We start from the raw sequence: 18799 nt of genomic DNA, 5'->3' as shown, positions 1-18799 counted from the left end.
CTTCATGTGCTAGGAAGGGAAATTGCAATTAATGCATTTTATGCTTCACTTGGCTGCTTTTCTCTCACAGGGAAGGAAGAGGCGAGGCAAGAAGCAGCCATTCCTCCCACGTCGCTCCTGGTGCTTCCAAGTGCCTCCGCAACGTACCATCATGGCCATCGCAAGCAGCAAAGTTCTCAGTTGCTAAGTGCATCTGACCATTCAACAGGGTTCAAATATTGCATTACTTGAGTCCAGCATCTGTGGATTAAACCATATCCATGCACCGAAACACACCTCCGGTGGGACAGCAGCACGGTACAGCTGTGCATCACCCTAGTGTTTTGACTGGAAAGAAAAGATAGATTTTCAAGAGATTACTAACAAAGCAGCTTTGTCCATCATTCCAGCTCCTGCCCTCCACCACCTCCAAGTACTGACCTGACCCCTGAGCAGGCTGCTTGCTAATTTGACAAAAAGGAAATGTAGCAAATCTGAAAAAGGAAGAGTTTCCTGCCAGTTTGCAAAAAGCTTTTCAAAAAAGCAATAGCATTTACACAAGTCAAGTGATTTTTTCACACTTTCAATGAGCAGCCTGCAGGGAAACTCTCCTCAAATCACACATTCTCACAGCAACGCGAATCGACTGGTTTAAAACCCTTCTGCAGAGCGAGGCCTGAAGGTGACTCTGTCACCTCCCCAGTCCCCAGAGACTCCAGTGCTCACCGTGGTACATCACTGGCAAATGTCAGGGGCCACCTTATGCAGAATCATCTCTGACACTTGGCAATTAGAGCTATACAAGACTATAATTCATTCTGCCGGTGGGAGTACCTGGAGGAGAGTTATGTTTGAAGGAAAGTAGTATTTTCAGTGTTGTATTGCTCATGTTATGAAGGTGAAAAGTAAATTAATGATAAACATTATGCTGGGCCATTTACTGTCACAACAATGCAAGCATGACATACCACGTGGCGTTGCTATCAGATATGCTAAAACCCACTTATTGCTAATTTTAAGAGTCAATTCCCCTTTACTTGGTACTCATTAGACCACATCTGGATACAACATTCAGTTTGGGGCCTCAAGCACAAGAAACATTTTGATAAAATTCAGTGGGTCAGGCAAAGATCCACCAAAAAAGTCAGGAAGCTGCAGCACGTGCCCTGCCAGGGGCAGCTGGGGGGAGCGGGACCATCCAGCCTGGAGAAGAGACGGCTCTGGGGGACTCGAGAGCAGCCTGCTGGTACCTGCATGGAGGTCATCAAGAAGACAGAGCCAGGCTCTTTTTGCAGGTGCACAGCAGGAGAAGGAGAGAAACAGTCACAACATGAATGAGGGATGCTCCAAGGTGACAATATTAAAAAAGTTTCAACATGATGATAGTCAGGCACCGGAACTGGTGAAATCTCTATCCTCGGAGGTTTTTGAGACCCAACCGGATAAAGCCCTGAGCAACCTGGTTCTGAATTCACTGTCAACTCTTCTTTGAGCAGGAGGCTGAACTAAAGATCTCCTGAAGTCCCTGAATTATTCTATTAAAATTTCACACAAGAAAGATTAAGAATTCCTGAAATGCTTTTTAAAAAGTAAAGAGAAAGAAACAAATTTTCATAATTCATCACCCAAACATAAATGGCAAAAATCCTGTATAGCAAAAAAGTATCAATTTCCACATACTTGCCATAAACAACAATATTCCATTATTCAGCTAACTGGCACATTTACTCCTAAAAATTGCTTTGGAAGCTGGTTAAATTCAGCATTTGGCCTCTTAGATGTGGCACTTCCAGCAACTGGAATATTTGTAGGCTAGTTCTATACTGAGAATTTCACTTTCCAGCAGATCTACCAACCTAGGAGGTGTGTGTGTAATACGTGAGCCATCTACCTCCAGAAATAATAAAAAAAAAAAAATCAAAAAATCCAATGTCAGTCAGCGTTTTTCCTGACATCAAGCTAAAGACCACCAACAAAGAGCTCGAGCTGTAAGAGCATTCTCAGCAAAGGCATGCAAGAATAAAACATTTAGGCTCCTCTCCCCTTCCCATTTGCTCCTCACCCTGTTAAGTCCATCAGCGTGGCACCAACAAGCCAGCCTGGTGCATACAGAGGTATATAGCAAATACAAAACCAAACACATACACACACACAAAGAGAAAAGAGGCAAAGCATAAAGAAGCATGCACAAACCAAGAACAAACGTGCAAGCTTCTCTATTTGTAGTATCTGGACTCAATTAGGTGGAGAGAGATGCAGATAAAAACCATGCCAAGTTACCTTCAATGGAATAAGAATAATGTGCTGGGCTGGGCTGGCTTGTGGTTAACCCTGTAGTGCAGGTAAGAACACTGTGCTGACTTGTAGATGGAGTCTGAATTAAACCACTTTCAGGTTTCATACCTGGCCACAGTGCACCTGAATCAGATAAATTGGACCAGTTACAAACAAATATGCTGGGACCAAACAGCATGCTGCTACCTCAGATTAAGATTTTTGCTCATCACAAAAGCAAGTAACAAATCATACATGGAAAATGTTTAATTCTGCAATAGTAAGTGCTGACTGTCAGGCTGTGCATGGATTAGAGCTGCTGACAATACTGGCTGAAAAAGAGAAAATTAAAAGCACCAACAAGACCAATTTCCAAAGCTTTCAACTAAAAATCTATTAGTGTCACAGTAAGATTCACTGCCAGGTCGATATAAAGGAATTGCTAATACCTCTTCTGTTTGGGAGAGTTGCACAGCGCCGCAAACAACCTCAGCTATTACATAGCGAGGCTGACGTTGGTATCTATTAAGGTCAAGGTCAACACTTGCACTACTTCATTGGGGTTTGGGGTGAATATTTTAAAACAAGCCACAAGTCAGTCATTTTCATAGACTGAACACAGTGAATATAGAGCTTAAAAATAAAGGGGAAAAAAATCTAAATGTTTCTTCTAGATTTCCTACCATTGTGGAAAGTATTTGTAACACCACTGGGCAAAGCACAGAGAGAGCAAAGTGACTGTCATTCATCTGCAGAAGGTGCACATAAGCAGTGTGGTTTCAGCTCAGGTGCTGTGCTAAGGTCTAGTCTGCATGGACAGGGTGAAAACAGCATCTGATGGAAGGAGCTCAGCTCAGGCCTGGTTCTTCAGGGCTCTTCAGCCTTTTGTTTAAGTGTTCCCAGACCTACAGCTAAAGTCAAAGGCATTTCTCCCTGGCCCTGGTTAGAAAGCAGGAATCAGTTGAGAGGATCTACTTAAAAACGAGCAGGAGTGTGCAAAACAGAGGGACAAAGGATGTTTGGAGCTAGACACAAAGTTCAGGGCCAGCAGAAAGACCACCCTCTTCTAAAGCCCCAAAAAAACAGCTGTGAAAGCCACCTGCAACCGTTCACCTGCAGGACGAGCCACGGGCTATGAGCTCCAGATCTCCTACCCAGAAGACATGGGAAACTCCAGAGCTGGAGACGAGCAGCAGCTCCAAGAGCTCGATCCATGCTGTGGCATCGCAGAATTAAATTCTGCAATGGCTCTGATTTATTTACATACCTGATCTCAAACTGCCACCTATGAGCAAAATTAAGTCACTCACAGCCACACCAGGGTTTTGATTCTTTGACTCTCAAGTTGTATCTTCGTTACTGTTTCAAACCTCAAGAACAGTGATAATTGGTAAACAAAAGGGAAAGACTGATTTAAGAAAGACTGTAGATATATTGCAGAAAGTCCAGAATAAAATGTATGCGAAACAGATCCTCTAAGGAGAGCGGGAGTAGCTGCGTTTGTTTCGTCTGGAAAGGGAGTGCCACAACCTTCAAATAGGTGAGCAGTTTTTAGAGGGGATGGTAACTAACAGCTCCTCACAGTGCAAGACAGATGGACAAGGAGCAGACAGCAACATGATGAGAGGCCACAGGACACAGAGAAGTGCCAAACAGCTGTGACAATGAAACAGAAACCAGCTCTGACTGCTGTAGGGTAACACCAGGTCAGACATCCCGTTCAGAGGCGCTGGCAGGGCTGGTTGGATGCCAGTGCAGGAGATGACTGGGGTCCTGCCCTAAGGCACTTCTAGCCCCTGCTTTCCATGGCTGTCATCTCCCAGTATAGACATATTCTACTTCCCACTGAGCAAGGCACGCTCTCAGCCCGGTGGCACCTGTCCTTCCCCCTTGTTCTGCGAGGCAGCGTCCATAAACCAGCACAGCCTCAGGGATGGCTGAGGGGAAGCTGGGCGAGGGGAGACGAGACCCCTCCACGTCCAACGGCAGCACCACAGCTGGGCAGAAGAATGTCACAGCACACGTGTATGTGTGTTGAAAGGCCCATCAGCTGTAGTGTCTTCTTGAGTTAATGTAAACCATCACATCCACAGTGTTTCTAACACCAACTTACAGCCTCACATATGCAGCCTGTACGTCATTACTCTTATTTTAATGGTTCTTTAATAAAATCTCTTCATACCACAAGTAAGTCCTATGTAGAACAACGCACTAAACGCCACCAAAAAGAGCGTTACAGCACAAGGAAAGGTGACAAACTGGCAAGAGCATAGGTCATCTCTTCTCTTAAAGCAGAAGTCTGACCTGAACGATTTCAAAACTACGCTTGTGTTTGTCAGCTTGCTTGAAATTCGTACTTAAAACACACCTGCTTCGTTCCAGTTAGATAATCCATGATGCGTTCTTTTTGGCATAGAAACAAATACACAGTACGAAGTCACGCAAACCTCTGCAACAGGCCCTTTGATGCTGGTGAAACATCTGGACAACTCCTCACCTGCTCAATGGATATTTTGTGAGCAGAAACAGTTTGTAGAATTTCCTCTGTATGGAGCATGTCCAGCCTTCTACCCCTCCCCGTCCCTCACACCAGACAAGGTCCATCTTCTCATTACAATCGAGCAGGTACCACTCCAGTAGGATTTCCATTACTGGAAATATGACTTCTAACATCTTCCTGACACTTAAATTCAGACTAAAAATTCAGGTGTTTAATAACAGAACTCAAAATCCATACCAAGACATCTCAGTAACTGATCACATTTCAGAAGGTGTTTAACAGACAAAGTTCCTGTGAAGTCAACAGAAAATGCTGATCTCTTGCCTAGGTCTTCAGAAGAATTTCTACTGTTACATTGATATTATAACACTGAAGCAGCCAAATACCCCTGAATTCTGGAACCTGTGGATTAAAAAAAAAAACCAAACACCCCCCCCCAATACAGCCACCACTACACCACCAAAACATCACACACACACAAAACACTAACAAAACCCCCTGCATCCTCCCTCCTCCAAAAAAATTTACAAGTCTAAACCACCTTTTTAAAGATCTCGGTCTAACACTTCAACAATTCAAGGGAGCATTCCATGTATTTACACATTTTAAAAAAAAAAAAAAAAAAAGGCGACAGAGCAAAATACTTAAGAACATACGAAGCAGCCTCAGTGCACTGTCCTCAACAAACCATCAATAAACACCGAATAAAGTAGTAAAGGAAACCACCAGCCACCGTTCAGGTACAGCAAAAACCAGTGCAACAAGGCACTGACAAGGTGCAGGCACCCAGGGAATTACATTCCAGCAACCTTAACGTGGCGTCGGACACAGTTTGTAGATAACAGACCGTTGTGACAACACCCAACACTACAAGGGGACAAAAAGAGGAGGAGCAGAGCGTTTAGAGAGACAGCAGACAAACTGCCCTGGCAATTGGAGGCTTGGGGATGGGGACATCTCAACTGCTCCGCACCTGTCCAGCTTTTCAGGGAAAAGCTCTCCTGGAGGAAGCTTAGAAAACACAACTGGCAGAGCAGGACATGTCACAGAGTCAACGAGGTCCTCGCTCACTAGAAATCCTGAGACCACCATGGTGCCAGGTGACAGGGAGGGTTGGCTGTTTTACCTGGCTCTGCAATGCAGTCCTGGTTGAACCTTACCGGCAGGGGCTGAGCTAGAAATGTCCCACCAGCCACCCAAATGGCCCTGCTCTCCTGAAGAGCCCCAGATTGCTAATAAAACAGTCCAACACTTACACCCTGAAAAGCTCCCACTTTATGGCATTCAAGTGACCAGTCAGAACAACGTATCTCAGCATTAATGCAGGGTAAAGCAGATTTGGGAGATGCTGTTTGATCAAACCCCTGCACCCCAGTTACTTCAAAACCATTGTTTTCTTCCTAAGGATCCCTCAACCACAAGAAAACTCCTTTCCATGAATCCCAGGTGTATATATATTAAAAAAAAGAAAGAAAGATACATAGATTCATTTTACATGTTGACCGTTCTCATAAAGGTAACAATTTGTGCCCTATTACTTTAAACAGAATTAGTAATGTAACATGTCTAATAAAACTGAACCTAGTTGTATCATCTTTTCTACACCACCTTTCAAAAACAGCATGACAAATCAATTGTTTTGTAATTTATATAAAAATCTGGCCTGGTTTGAGTGACACAGGACTAATTTATCGTCTAATGCTTGGGAAAACTGCACTTTTATAAGACTCTAGTGTCTGAATTAGTGAAAATATTTACTTTACAGCCAGCTGGGCTATGTGGGATTCAAGGTCTCAGTATTTTCGAGCCTTGCCAGGTGCAGGGATGAGGAGGAGCGAGACCCGGGCACTTGACCCAAGCTGCCAACAGGGTTATTTCATACCATGAATGGGTTATTTTTACCATGCAATAGAAATTAGAAAGTTTGCTGAGGAGTTCTCTCTCTCCCTTGATAGCTGCCATCCTGAGAACTCCTTGCCCCGGTGCCCGAGCCCTGAGCCAATCCCTTCCTCCCAAAGCCGCAGCGTTCGCAGGGTCCCACATTGGGTGGGGATGCACAGCTCCCTGCTGGGGGAATGGGTGGGGGATAGTCCTTGGGTATTTTATATTGGTATCAGGATCAGTCCTGGTTCTTTAGTATTATTAATGTTAATTGGTTAGTCTTATCCTATTAAATCTATTTATATTTCAGTCCTCGTGTTTCCTTGTTTTTCTGATTCCCCGTCCTACGTGAGGAGGGGTCATCGGGTGATAGAATAATTGTCTAAAAGACAATAAATTGTTGTGGGTTTCTCAAACAGTAACAAAGTCCTTGCTCCCTCAGGCAAGGACAACAAAAGCCATAGATGTTGCTGGTTTTGTTCAGACACCTAGTTCTTCAGCTAAGGAAAAATTAACCTTTTTACATTTCAAGATATGAAGATTTTAGCATTACAGATAAATCTGCAAAAGGCTCTGTTCATTCCGTTACACAGCACGACGACAACCCCGTGAGGCAGACCCTTGATGTCCATCTCCCACCTGCGCCGCTGGCGGGCAGCACATGCTGGGGGGACACAGCTCGCCAGGGACCAGTGTGGAAGGGCGATGCTGTCCCCTCCTTACAGCTGAGAGCCGCAGAGCAGCCTTTGCCACCATGCACTTTTGAGAGCAGGCAACAATATGCAATATTTAAACATGAAACTAAGCAGGGCAACATCAAAAATGAAAAGAGAAGTTAAAATGCTAATTTTTAATAATCAGTTAAAAAATTTCATATATGTGGGGATAGTCAGTCCTGTGGGTTTTCTCCCCAGTGCCTGACACATACACAGAGCACAAGGAAAGACCAGGCAGCTCCTCTCACTAGCTAACCCACCCAGAAGCTAGATTTTTTTCTGTCTGCACTACTCATCCTCAACTCCCTTTATACATGATGGAAAGATGGCTATTATCTTCTAAAACAAACCAGCACCCGAGAGCACGGCCCTCCCTCCCTGCACTACAAAGGAAGCACAGGGTGAATGGCTCACAGCCTGTCATCCAGCTGTAGCTGCTCAGCTACGACAGGACTCTTACACCCTTCCATCATTTGCAAACACTGGAATGGCTAATAGAGGGCTCAAGTATTAGAGCAACTTAAGCAAACTTACTTGCCTAGTAAGCTTGGAGACATTTTAGCATGAAATCTAAATTTGTTGAAAGATAAGGTAACAAAAACATCTTAATCCTGGCCAGCAAAAAGAAAAGGAAAAATACCTTCAGCAGAGATGCTGTAGTATGGGGTCTTGCGTGATTTCACTGCCAAGGAAACTGCACAACTGAAGAAAATTATGATCCCAAACTAAGAACCGTCTGGCAAGTTTCACGGCGAGAAATCCAAATTAATGGACAGGAAAACAGCTTTATAAGAAATAACATTTTATAATATGAAGTCCCATCTGTATTATAGATACCGATCTACAATTTAAGTTAGGCACGTGCTCTCCTAAAAACTCTTCTTTCCAACACACCTGGTTAAACTTAACACTGGCTTTTTAATGAGACATAAGACAATAATTGCAGGCACTGAGAAGTCTTACCGAAAGGAGGTAGTCCATAGGTTTGGGTGGTCTGGGGGTAGATGGTGTAGGGCTGAGACTGCTGTAGTGCTTGGTACTGAGTCTGACCAGGGTAAGGGCTCATTGTTTCCGATACAGGTACAGAAAGGATATGTGCATATGACCTTATTGAAAAGAAAGAACAAAAGTAAAAAAGAACAATTTACATTATGCGTCTTTCAGCCTCTGAACCCAAAGACACATAAAAAAATCGCTTTAGGGAGAAGAAACAATACACACTGACACGTGCTCTTAGTGTAACACCTGCTTGTGTCTCCCAGTACAACAGGCTCTGGCTTTCTATGTGCTGCCTGTTTCTCGCCGGGACACCAGGGAAACTCTACCTCGTGGTGCCAGAACACCAGTGCTTATTCCAGAACTGGGAGAGCAGGGGTGGGAAGGGAAGAACAAACTCCCTGTTCCAACACGCACGAGCAATTAGTTTCACTTACCTCACAACACCAAATCCTAAAGCTAATACAATATCGTAGTACGTGTTAAAACTACCGGAACACACAAAGAGACTAGACACAAGCAAGCGTGGGGAATTAAGGCCTTCTATGCTGCAATGGGAACAACTCTTGAGATCCCCAAAGGCGGTAAATGACCTGAAAATCCTATATTCCCCTTATATTCATTTATACCCAGTTTGTTTATTCCTCACATATTAGGGGCATTACTCAACAAGGTGACTGTGTTTTCAATTACTTGAAGTGGCTCATTTATCCTTATGATCAAAAGACAACAGCCACTGAAGCCAAAGGGTGACTTCTATCAGCTTCAGTGTCCACAGCAATGAGTATTTGTTGCCAGAAGATATGAAAGTGTGATTTACAGCATTACAGAAGTGCACAAAGATGCAAAAAGATAACTTCAGAAAGAAGTAAGAGTTACAGAATTTAGTAACAATTGCTCAACTTACTTTGCAGAATACATTTGTGAGGTATAATCATTTGATGACCTTGGGATATAATCAGTGCATGTCATAACTGGAAAAAAAAAGTTTGTATAATTACACAGGCAATTTCAAAACCCCACAAACAATGACAATTAAATATCAGCATGCAAAGAACCCTTTAACCAAGACAGGATTTACAAAGCTTTTTAGTGCCTTGAATATATTTCAAAGCAAATTCTCAAAAGATGCACTGTTAAAACAGCACAAAAATGTTTTTCTTGCCAGTTCACAGCAGGGAGATGATTCAGTCAGTACCATCTCTACCTTTGTAACAGTGCTCTTTGTCTTTACCAGCTGCTACCATCATCTTCAAGGAATCACAGAATAGAATCATAGAATCATTTAGGTTGGAAAAGACCTTTAAGATCATCAAGTCCAACCATTAACCCAGCACTGCCACATCCATCACTGACACCTGCAGGGATAGCGACTCCACCACTGCCCTGGGCAGCCTCTTCCAATGCTTGATAATCCATTTGGTGAAGAAATTTTTCCTAATATCCATACCAAACCTCCCCTGGCACAACTTGAGGCCATCTCCTGTCCTACCACTTGCTACTTGGGAATTTGCTCCAGATGCCAGTGATGTGCTTCAACAAGGCTCTCCCTATCTGGAACAGTCCTACAATGTTACTGCTCTTGGATCATCATGTAGTCAACTCTCATATCAGTCATATCCACTAAGGGGAGCAAGTTAGTTTGCACAGGCAACCCTAACTGTAACATTTGCATTCTGCTACCTAAATAAACTCCTCTTAATGTAATCTGAGCGTAAGCGGCTGAGAAATACAAACCATCAGCCACATGTGCTGAACCTTCTGAATGCTCCATGAATCACCACTCTCTGGTCCTCAGTGTTTGCCTGTACTCATGGTGTGAAGCCCGTGTAGCACAAGGATACAACAGGAAACGCAGACTGGGAACTTTTGGCCCTAAAGGCTTTCATTGAACACGTCAGATATTCTCACATCCCTCCTGAAAAAATGCCTTTTTTTTTCTAAAAAGAATGTCAACATTTCTAGAATTCTTATTTTTAAAATAGCACATGAAGAATCAGGTAATGGTGTGAAAAAGAAAAAAACAACCTCCAATATTACTGCGTGCAACTTCTGGAATTTGTAAATGGCTGAACTGGCAACTCCTGCAACTGGAACATCACAGCAGATTGATTAAGATAGTAAACATGCAATCAGTTAGCAACGAATGGAAAGTTACGTGTTACATATTTTCAATCAAGTCGAGCTTATTTACACTTATAAATAAGTATGGGCAGTCAATGGTATTCTACACAGGAACCCTACTTTTGTAATAACCTCCAGCCCTCAAGAAAAATCACGTATAAAGTGGATCAGACATAGCAGTACCCAGCAGCAAGTTGGGGGGCAGTGACACAAAAATATTTGTTAGAAAGAGATATTTGGTTACCATCAGGCATTAACGCTTTGTAAGCACCACAGCAAACATTCACCCTACAACTGGTATTGAGGACAGGTTAAGTACTACGAGGAGGAGACAAAGCTTGTGCTTGATGAAGCAAAGTAACGAGACCAGTGGAAGAGGAAAGACGGAGGGAGCAGAACTCCAGAAGATACTTACTCTCACTGGACATGGGAAGGTTTGAACCAAGGCTTGAGGATTCAGGTTTCTGATCGCTGACTTCTGCGTTGCTCACATGACTGCCAGGACAAAGAAAGGCTAATCATTAGCATTATCAACTCTTAAATTAACATCCTTGGGCATCACAGCCTCTGGGTTCAGCCTTCCTAACCGAGGCAAATTGACTCTTTAGAGAATCACAGAATGATATGGGGTTGGAAGGGACCTCTGGAGATCATCCAGTCCAACCCCCTTGCCAAAGCAGGTCCACCCAGAGTAGGTCCCACAGGAACATGTCCAGGCGGGGTCTGAATGTCTCCAGAGACGGAGACTCCACCACCTCTCTGGGCAGCCTGTTCCAGGACTCTGCCACCCTCACAGGAAAGACATTCCTCCTCATGTTTAGATGGAACTTCTTATGTTCAAGTTTGTGTCTGTCACCTCTTGTCCTGTCACTGGGCACCACTGAAAAAAGACTGGCCCCATCGTCCTGACACCCACCTTTGAAGTATTTATAAGCATTGATCAGATCCCCCCTCAGTCTTCTCTTCTCCAGACTAAAAAGGCCCAAGTCCCTCAGCCTTTCCTCCTAAAAGAGATACTCCAGGCCCCTCATCATCTTTGTAGCCCTCTGCTGTACCCTCTCCAGCAGTTTCCTGTCCTTCTTGAACTGGGGAGCCCAGAACTGGACACAGTGCTCCAGATGCGGCCTCACCAGGACAGAGTACAGGGGGAGGATGACCTCCCTCGACCTGCTGGTCACAGTCTTCCTGATGCACCCCACGATGCCATTGGCCTCCTTGGCCACAAGGGCACATTGCTGGCTCATGGTCATCCTGTTGTCCACCAGGACTCCCAGGTCTTTTTCCAGAGAGTTGCTCTCCAGCAGGTCAGCCCCCAACCTGTACTGGTGCAGGGTGTTATTCCTACCCAGGTGCAGCACTCTACACTTGCCCTTGTTGAATTTCATCAGGTACTCTCTGCCCAACTCTCCAGCCTGTCGGGGTCTCGCTGTATGGCAGCACAGCCTTCTGGTGTGTCAGCCACCCCTCCCAGTTTTGTATCGTCAGGAAACTTGCTGAGGGTACACTCCATCCCTTCATCCAGGTCATTGATGAATATATTGAAGAGGACTGTACCCAGTACTGACCCCTGGGGAACCCCACTTGTTACAGACCTCCAACTAGATTCTGTGCCACTATTCATCTGAGCTCTGTCAGTTTTCAATCCACCTCACTGTCCATTCATCTAACCCACGCTTCCAAAGCTCACTTATGGGAGACTGTGTCAAAAGCCTTGCTGAAGTCAAGGTAGACAACATCCACCACCCTTCCCTCATCTATTCAACCAGTCATGCCATCGTACAAGGCTATCAGATTGGTCAGACATGATTTCCCCTTGGTGAATCCGTGTTGACTGCTTCTGATAGCTTGCTTTTCCTCCAGATGCTTTGAGATGACACCGAGAATGAGCCGTTCTATCATCTTTCCAGGGATGGAGGTGAGGCTGACCGGCTTGTAGTTTCCTGGGTCCTCCTTGCCCTTTTTGAAGACTGGAGTGACATTGGCTTTCTTCCAGTCCTCGGGCACTTTGCTTAACAGAAACTAGCTCTGCACTCTTTGATATTTCACAGAGATCCCAAGAGAGATATCTGCATCTCTAATTAGACATTAAACTGTCATCACCTCCAGCACATTTACTCGCCAACTGGTCTCTCAAGATAAGGTTGTAGATTCACTGACAGCTCGGCTGCAGTGGAAAGGACCAACTTCTTTCCTCTCGCCTGGGCACAGCCTCCTGCTCCCCTACGTCAGCTCAGCCACCCCTTAGCCTCTCCAGCAGAGTTTAATTTGCTCATCCAGCACAAAAAATGAGCAGTTATTTTTGCTGGGATACTGAACAGACTCAGCTCATGGAGAGATGCAGCAAGCACCATACTTGGTGCACACTAGAGCCACAAGTAGAACTGCCCCTCGCAGCAGCAATAAGCTGTTACGTAAAACTGCAGCCTGAGGATATCAGAATAACATGCAGATGCCTCAATACTTCACGAAAAACTGTGCTGCAGAACTAGCAACAATAAAACTAAAGCCAACAAGGCCATCAACAAGGAGGTGCAACTTTCCTGGGACAAGGTAAGGGGGCAGTTGGCTCATGAGTGCCATGGGTTTGGTTATAAGGCAACAGATTTGCCTTCCTTTGGCTGCTGAGAGGGAGCGAAGCTTAACCAAAATGCATCATCTGGGTTTTTCCCCCTGAAAACCTTTATAAACAAAGTCCTTCGAAATTTTCCATAATACTAGTAGCTGAACTGACTTCCATAATAAAATGTGGATTTTACAAGAAAATAGCACGTTTCTACATAGAGTCGGGGTATTTGTGTACTATTATTCTTGGTGGAAAAAATGCTGTGATTCTGTGGCACAGATACCAATCTGCGGCTGTTAAACGGCATGCAGTTTGCAAGCAGGCTGAGAGCTGCTCGTTGTGATCCCTTCCTGTGGAAAATGCAATAGACAAAATAATGTTTCTGACCATACCACACCAGCCCGTGCTTCTGCTCTCTTTCTCACTGCTGCTCTCAGCACACCCACCTGTGGCTCTTGGGACACATCCATCCCAAGTGCTCTTATCCTCCATAATTTACAACTTTTCAGTTCTCACTAACTCAGAGAAAAATTCTCCCTTGCACTGTGGCTGCCTTGCACTGCCGAGAGCGTCACAGCACAGCAGAGCATACTGTATTCACAAAAGGGCTAAGACTTTTATGGATGCTTAATGCTCCCAAGAGAGGACCCTCACTGGGTATAGCTCTTCCCTTCCCCACCTCCACAATTCAGCTAAAACACATACAGCTGGAGGATTGACATCAGCTGAAAATCATGTTGGCTGAGGAGAAACAGGTCTAATAATTTATTATTTTAAGCTATTCCATAGGTCAAACTTAAAATCATAAATTAGTTTTATCAAAATAGAACCAGAATATTTAACAGACTATTTGAGCAGGTTAGAAATGCAATTTTATCTCGCCCCTCCATTCTATTTTTAAAGACTATATAAGGATGTTTACACTCAAATCCTGAGGCTACTGGTGCCTGTAGGAAAGCTGTGATTGCCCTGAAGCAGAAGAATCGACACATTCACCGGGCACGTACAGACCTGCCTGTGCTGCCCTCAGCCCCTTTGTCACCAACAGAGAAAAAAACCCTCCCAGGACATGGTTCATCTCCCCTCACACCAGCTTGCAGTGATTAGCACACTTCTAACTTTCAGACATACAATGGATTTCACGCACTGTTTGCTCACTGTTTCCTGTTAAAGTATTCTCTTCGATTTCTAAAAAAATATGTACTAATGTCCCCATTCGGGGCTTCAATGTATCACATCCACTCCTGCACGAATGGCACAGTGTTTCCTCCTCACTCACACCGGGATGTCAGAGGCTCCAAAAAGAAATCTTTCTTGACCATATTTGCTACTACTCACAGGAACAGAATAAACCCTAATATAGCTGTTCTCCCTATATGTAATAATAGTGATTAACTCCTAAATACGTTATACATCAGAAAGCATCTACTGAGGCTAAAAATAGTACAATGAAACAGCTTTACATAGAAAAGGCTATCAATTTGAGAGGGTTTAACTTCCTAAAGCAGTTACCCACACAGTTTTGTTGAGAATCATAGCACAGATATTAAAATATTCTGAGCCTCACCAGAATAAATGCATGTTATGTGCAGTATGCAAGTTTCATCAGATTCCATGAAAAACAGGATGTTTGATGAAGCAATTAAGCCTCTTTGTAGCCACTTTTATAAAAGCTTAATACCAAAGGGCCAGTAATTTTTTTTTATTGGGAACTTAATCTCTAAATTATATCAAATACAAAAGTGACTTGTATTTGCCCTATCTCCCTGAAAAATAAAATAATACGCAAGCTTCTAAAATGGAAGCTTATAATGACAGAAGAACATTAATAACTGTTCCACACTAAAATCAAATTCAAAATTACGTACCTCAAGCTTTGTTCTCTGGATTCCTGCATCTTGGCTTTTTTTACCTGCAAAGACAAAAACGTTCAGAGGCGCAACTAAGGACAGCCGTCCTTGACAGAGCCTGCGCTCGCAGGCCTCCATGAACACGTCCCTGCTGGTTACTATAGAGTTGGCATTAGCGTTTAAACACAGAAAGCCTTGCATCGAACTCCGGAGCTAACCAGTGTAACCAAGAGTTCTTCATCTCCAAACAAGCATTTTTCTAATTAGAAAACAAGTGCTAAAGCAGAACATGTTAGCAAAATTGCCATGTTATTTAGGTAACATACGAAGGGTTATACAGCTACAAATGTCTGATAAGGACAATTTTATGGAAATTGAATAGAACAGCCATACATTTTAAGAAAATCTTATTCTGCATAGATTTAGCACAACTGCCATAAACTTGAGTCCTTTGCTCCCCCCCCCCCCATATTTAAATATGATATAAAATAGGAACTTGAGTATTTTTTTCTGTAATAAATTAGGAGTTCCAATTTTCATTTCTGAGTTAAAAAAAAAAATACCGCATTTATTCTGGTTTTGTAGGTGGCCAGCTGGATCCAGTTCCTGGATGGGGTCTTGCACAACAGAAAGCACTGGCTTGAACACCAATTCGGTTTTCTGCACGCAGGCTACAAATAATCCTGTGAACTCCTGGGCAGGATGACAGGGTCACTGTCTGTAGCCTGTAGACTTTTGACAAGATGTTCCTGTGATATACTGGCTTTTTCTTCCCCCACCTTCTCCCTCAAGCAGAAAGTTTTACAGTCTTCCATGTTCCCGGAACATCTTTAGATGCCAAACTCCCTGCCTCGGTACCCAGCTCTGCACTCACGGATCATTCCGGTGCCAGCACTTGTCTTCTGTGAAGGGGTCTGGGAAGGTCCGTGTTGGGTACTGGGCTGCAGGGATGGCAGCCCCCGGCGCAGGTACCGCACTCAAGGACAGGCTGCTGCGACATACAAAAGCCGCTGGCATAAATGCCTCACCATGGTATTCGAGTTTGTCTCTCTTGGGTGAGTATAAATAGAACACCAGGAAAATGCAATTTGAGTATGAGAGGTCAAAATGTGCTCAAAACTTAAAAAAAAAAAAAAAGATAAAATAATAAAAGGTGAATTCCTGATGGGTAGGGGGAGATGGGAGGCAAAGGTACAAAAGGATAAAGGCTGAAGGCAACAGCAAGGGGAAAGGAGTAATCAAACAGTAAAGATGGGAAGGAGAAAGCTGAAAGAACAATCTTCTCTCCCTGATGAAGTTACAGTATTTTAGAGCTCAGTCTGCTTTCACCTCTCTATTACTCTTGCCAGCAGCAATTCACAGCAGAACACTACAAACTTCATTAGCACTCATCATACACACACAGAAAGGCAAAGGCAATGACAAAATACTATGGCAGAACAATGGCGTGAATATCACACAGCTTCAAATCTGGCACTCAATTCTTCAACCTGAGCAAAGAGCAGGTGAACTCCTGTTGTGGTCTTCGGCCCCACAGCTTCACAGGTTTCTCCAGAGCCCTTTTGCCTGGCTGAGAATACACGCTCCTTCTGGCCCCCATTACCACAAGGTCCAGGTCCTAAAGGAGCTGTATCAGTCTTCCCCACCTAAAGACAACATTAACTACAGGGAAAGCAGACTAGTGTTCCCCCAGCTCCTTCGGGCACGTAGTTATCAGAGCATGGCTGCTGCCCACCCACGGTGCCCTTCAGCTCCTTTTGGCATCTTTCTGGCCCACAGCAGCTGCTCCAGCTCCCCCCTGGGACCCTGCCACCCGCTCCTCAGCAGGGACCTCAGCCCCCAACACTGCACCAGACAGCCCAGGGTGCCAAACTGCCCACAGGGCTCTTAAGGAAAGGAGATAGAAAAAAATGAATCACATCAGAAAAAGTAGCAGCAAACCGCTTCAGACCAAAATTACATTCAGGATAAAAATAAAAATTAACTTAGAGTTGGCAGCTTGAATTTTAGATTTCACAGGAGGAATGCTGCCGTTTCCAGTCAGGTACTCGATAGATCCGGCTTCTTCCATTCAGTAGTTTGTTGTTTGGGGTTTTTTTAATATAGGAGGCGGACAGAGGAATCGGCTCACTTATCAAAAAACCCCCAAACAACAACCCTTCCCCCCTAAGAACACATCAGTTTTATTGTTGTTTTCATCACAACCAGAATGGAACAGCTGATCCTAAAACAACTCTCGATAGTTAGGGCTCAAGGCACTGTTCAGCCGACCTCGGTCCCTGGACTGGAATTTCTATCGTGAGGAGTATCTACACCACAAGGCACCGTGCCTTGTCCTCCTCTGATGGGAGATCTTCCTCCTCTGCCAGAAACATGGCCTTGGTGGTGTACAGAGAACAGTATTTTTAATGAGTTTGCCTTTACGTCAATACTTAATTTAATCTTAAAAAATCAATAAATATCTGGAGAGGATTTCATACTCTCTTTAAAGGGCTCTGGAACATGGGATACGCAGTGCGAGTACGCAGCCCAAGTCAAGCAAAACAGCGATTTCGAATTTCAGTCTAGCACATCCCTGCCTCAACTGCCTAGTCCCCATCTCTGCAGGCTTTTAAAAGAATTTCTCCCTAATGTCTTAATGCTAAGCAGTAACATTTACAAACTCTTGAAATTTTGGGGCTTGCAAACCCTATTCTCTACCCATCACTAATCCCTGCAATTTACACTACAAATTTAAGGGAGAGGGAACAGTTTCAAACATAGTCATTCATGGGCCTGGAACGCATTTTCTCTCTCTCCTGCCGCATGTCATAAAACATATTTAATGCAGGGGCAGCACCTAGTGATGATACTGTAGGGATGATGCTTGGGGCCCAGGGAGCGCTGCTGTGACGGGCTGAGCCCTGCACCATCACACCTCAGCCCCAGGCCCTGCATCTCCTCCGCCAGCTGCAGCAGTGGCTGCTGAAACTCATCCTCTCAACACACGCTCCCCTCCAAAAACCCCTGGAGAGATGCTGAGGGGGGAATTTTTGTCCCCTCTCAAGTGACAGTATCACAGTTTGAAGACTTTTCATGCAGAAGCGAATTCACTTTTTTAAAAAAATAAGAAAAAAAAGAAAAAAAAAGAAAGAAATGAAAACAAGGGAAAAGACGTGGTCTGCCTTGATGATTCAAGTTTCAGCTTTAGCAACTTCAGACATTATCTCTCTAAGCTCTTCTGCTGCACTGCAATAAGTGACATGTCTCGTAAGGTACATCTTTGCTCCTACTTCCATCTTTTTATTTCACTAGAAGCTTTGGGTTTATATTGATATTTATTTTTTTTAAAAAAAAAGGGGGGGAGGGGGCACGTGACACATTCTAGCTGATCCCTGTTCCCAAACGACAAATTTTTATAACTGAAAATCCAAATTGCTCTTTGTGCTGGAAAACTCTTTTTCTGCCCTAGATCTACCAACGTTGGAGTTCAGTTGTCTTTACAAAGTCTGAATCAAAGCAGAAACAAAGTTTTCCTCCTGATGTCAACATAAGAGTTGCTCTAGGAGTGAATCCAACTCTCAGGCTGATCTTCATGGACCCATTTCCCAGCCCGCGCAGAACCAGGGGCAGCCCCATGCTCACAGCCAGCCCCTCAGCCAGGCAACGACGTGCCAGAACACAGGCTGCCAAAGCCCCTGAAGCCTGTTGTGAAGGGAGGACCGCACACAAGGCAGAACACAGAACTAGACTGCAAACCCTTTGCCAGTTTCAATTAAGAAAAATCTGCAGCTCAAACACACAACCATCATTTTTTTCTCTACCCTTTCAGCAGCGCTGGGTCTTTCTGAAGCCCCTTCCATCACCCTGCTCTCCCTACCACTGACCGACTCGCCCCGGCTGTCCCACACGAGAAGTCGTTCCGAACAGAACCCAG

The 18799-nt window shown here is 44.2% G+C and overlaps 1 protein-coding gene across 4 annotated transcripts in view; it reads right to left on the bottom strand.

Annotated features, from left to right (window-relative positions):
• EYA3 (EYA transcriptional coactivator and phosphatase 3) overlaps window positions 1-18799 on the bottom strand; it is a 58701-nt gene that overhangs the window by 18349 nt on the left and 21553 nt on the right. For 2 of the 4 annotated variants that reach the window (XM_074162218.1, XM_074162219.1), the window contains exons 3-6: window positions 14902-14945; window positions 10886-10965; window positions 9254-9320; window positions 8314-8456 (exon numbers count right to left, since the gene is read on the bottom strand). In XM_074162218.1, coding sequence (XP_074018319.1) covers window positions 8314-8456; window positions 9254-9320; window positions 10886-10965; window positions 14902-14945 — 334 coding nt within the window. Of the gene's footprint in view, window positions 1-2259; window positions 2398-8313; window positions 8457-9253; window positions 9321-10885; window positions 10966-11637; window positions 11641-14901; window positions 14946-18799 lie in introns of all 4 variants that reach the window. The other 2 variants (XM_074162216.1, XM_074162217.1) reach the window with 2 other exon arrangements.

This window comes from Numenius arquata, chromosome 21 (assembly GCF_964106895.1).
Source record: "Numenius arquata chromosome 21, bNumArq3.hap1.1, whole genome shotgun sequence".
Classification (NCBI taxonomy): Eukaryota; Metazoa; Chordata; class Aves; order Charadriiformes; family Scolopacidae; genus Numenius; species Numenius arquata.
This window is presented reverse-complemented; position numbering and strand designations above follow the sequence as displayed.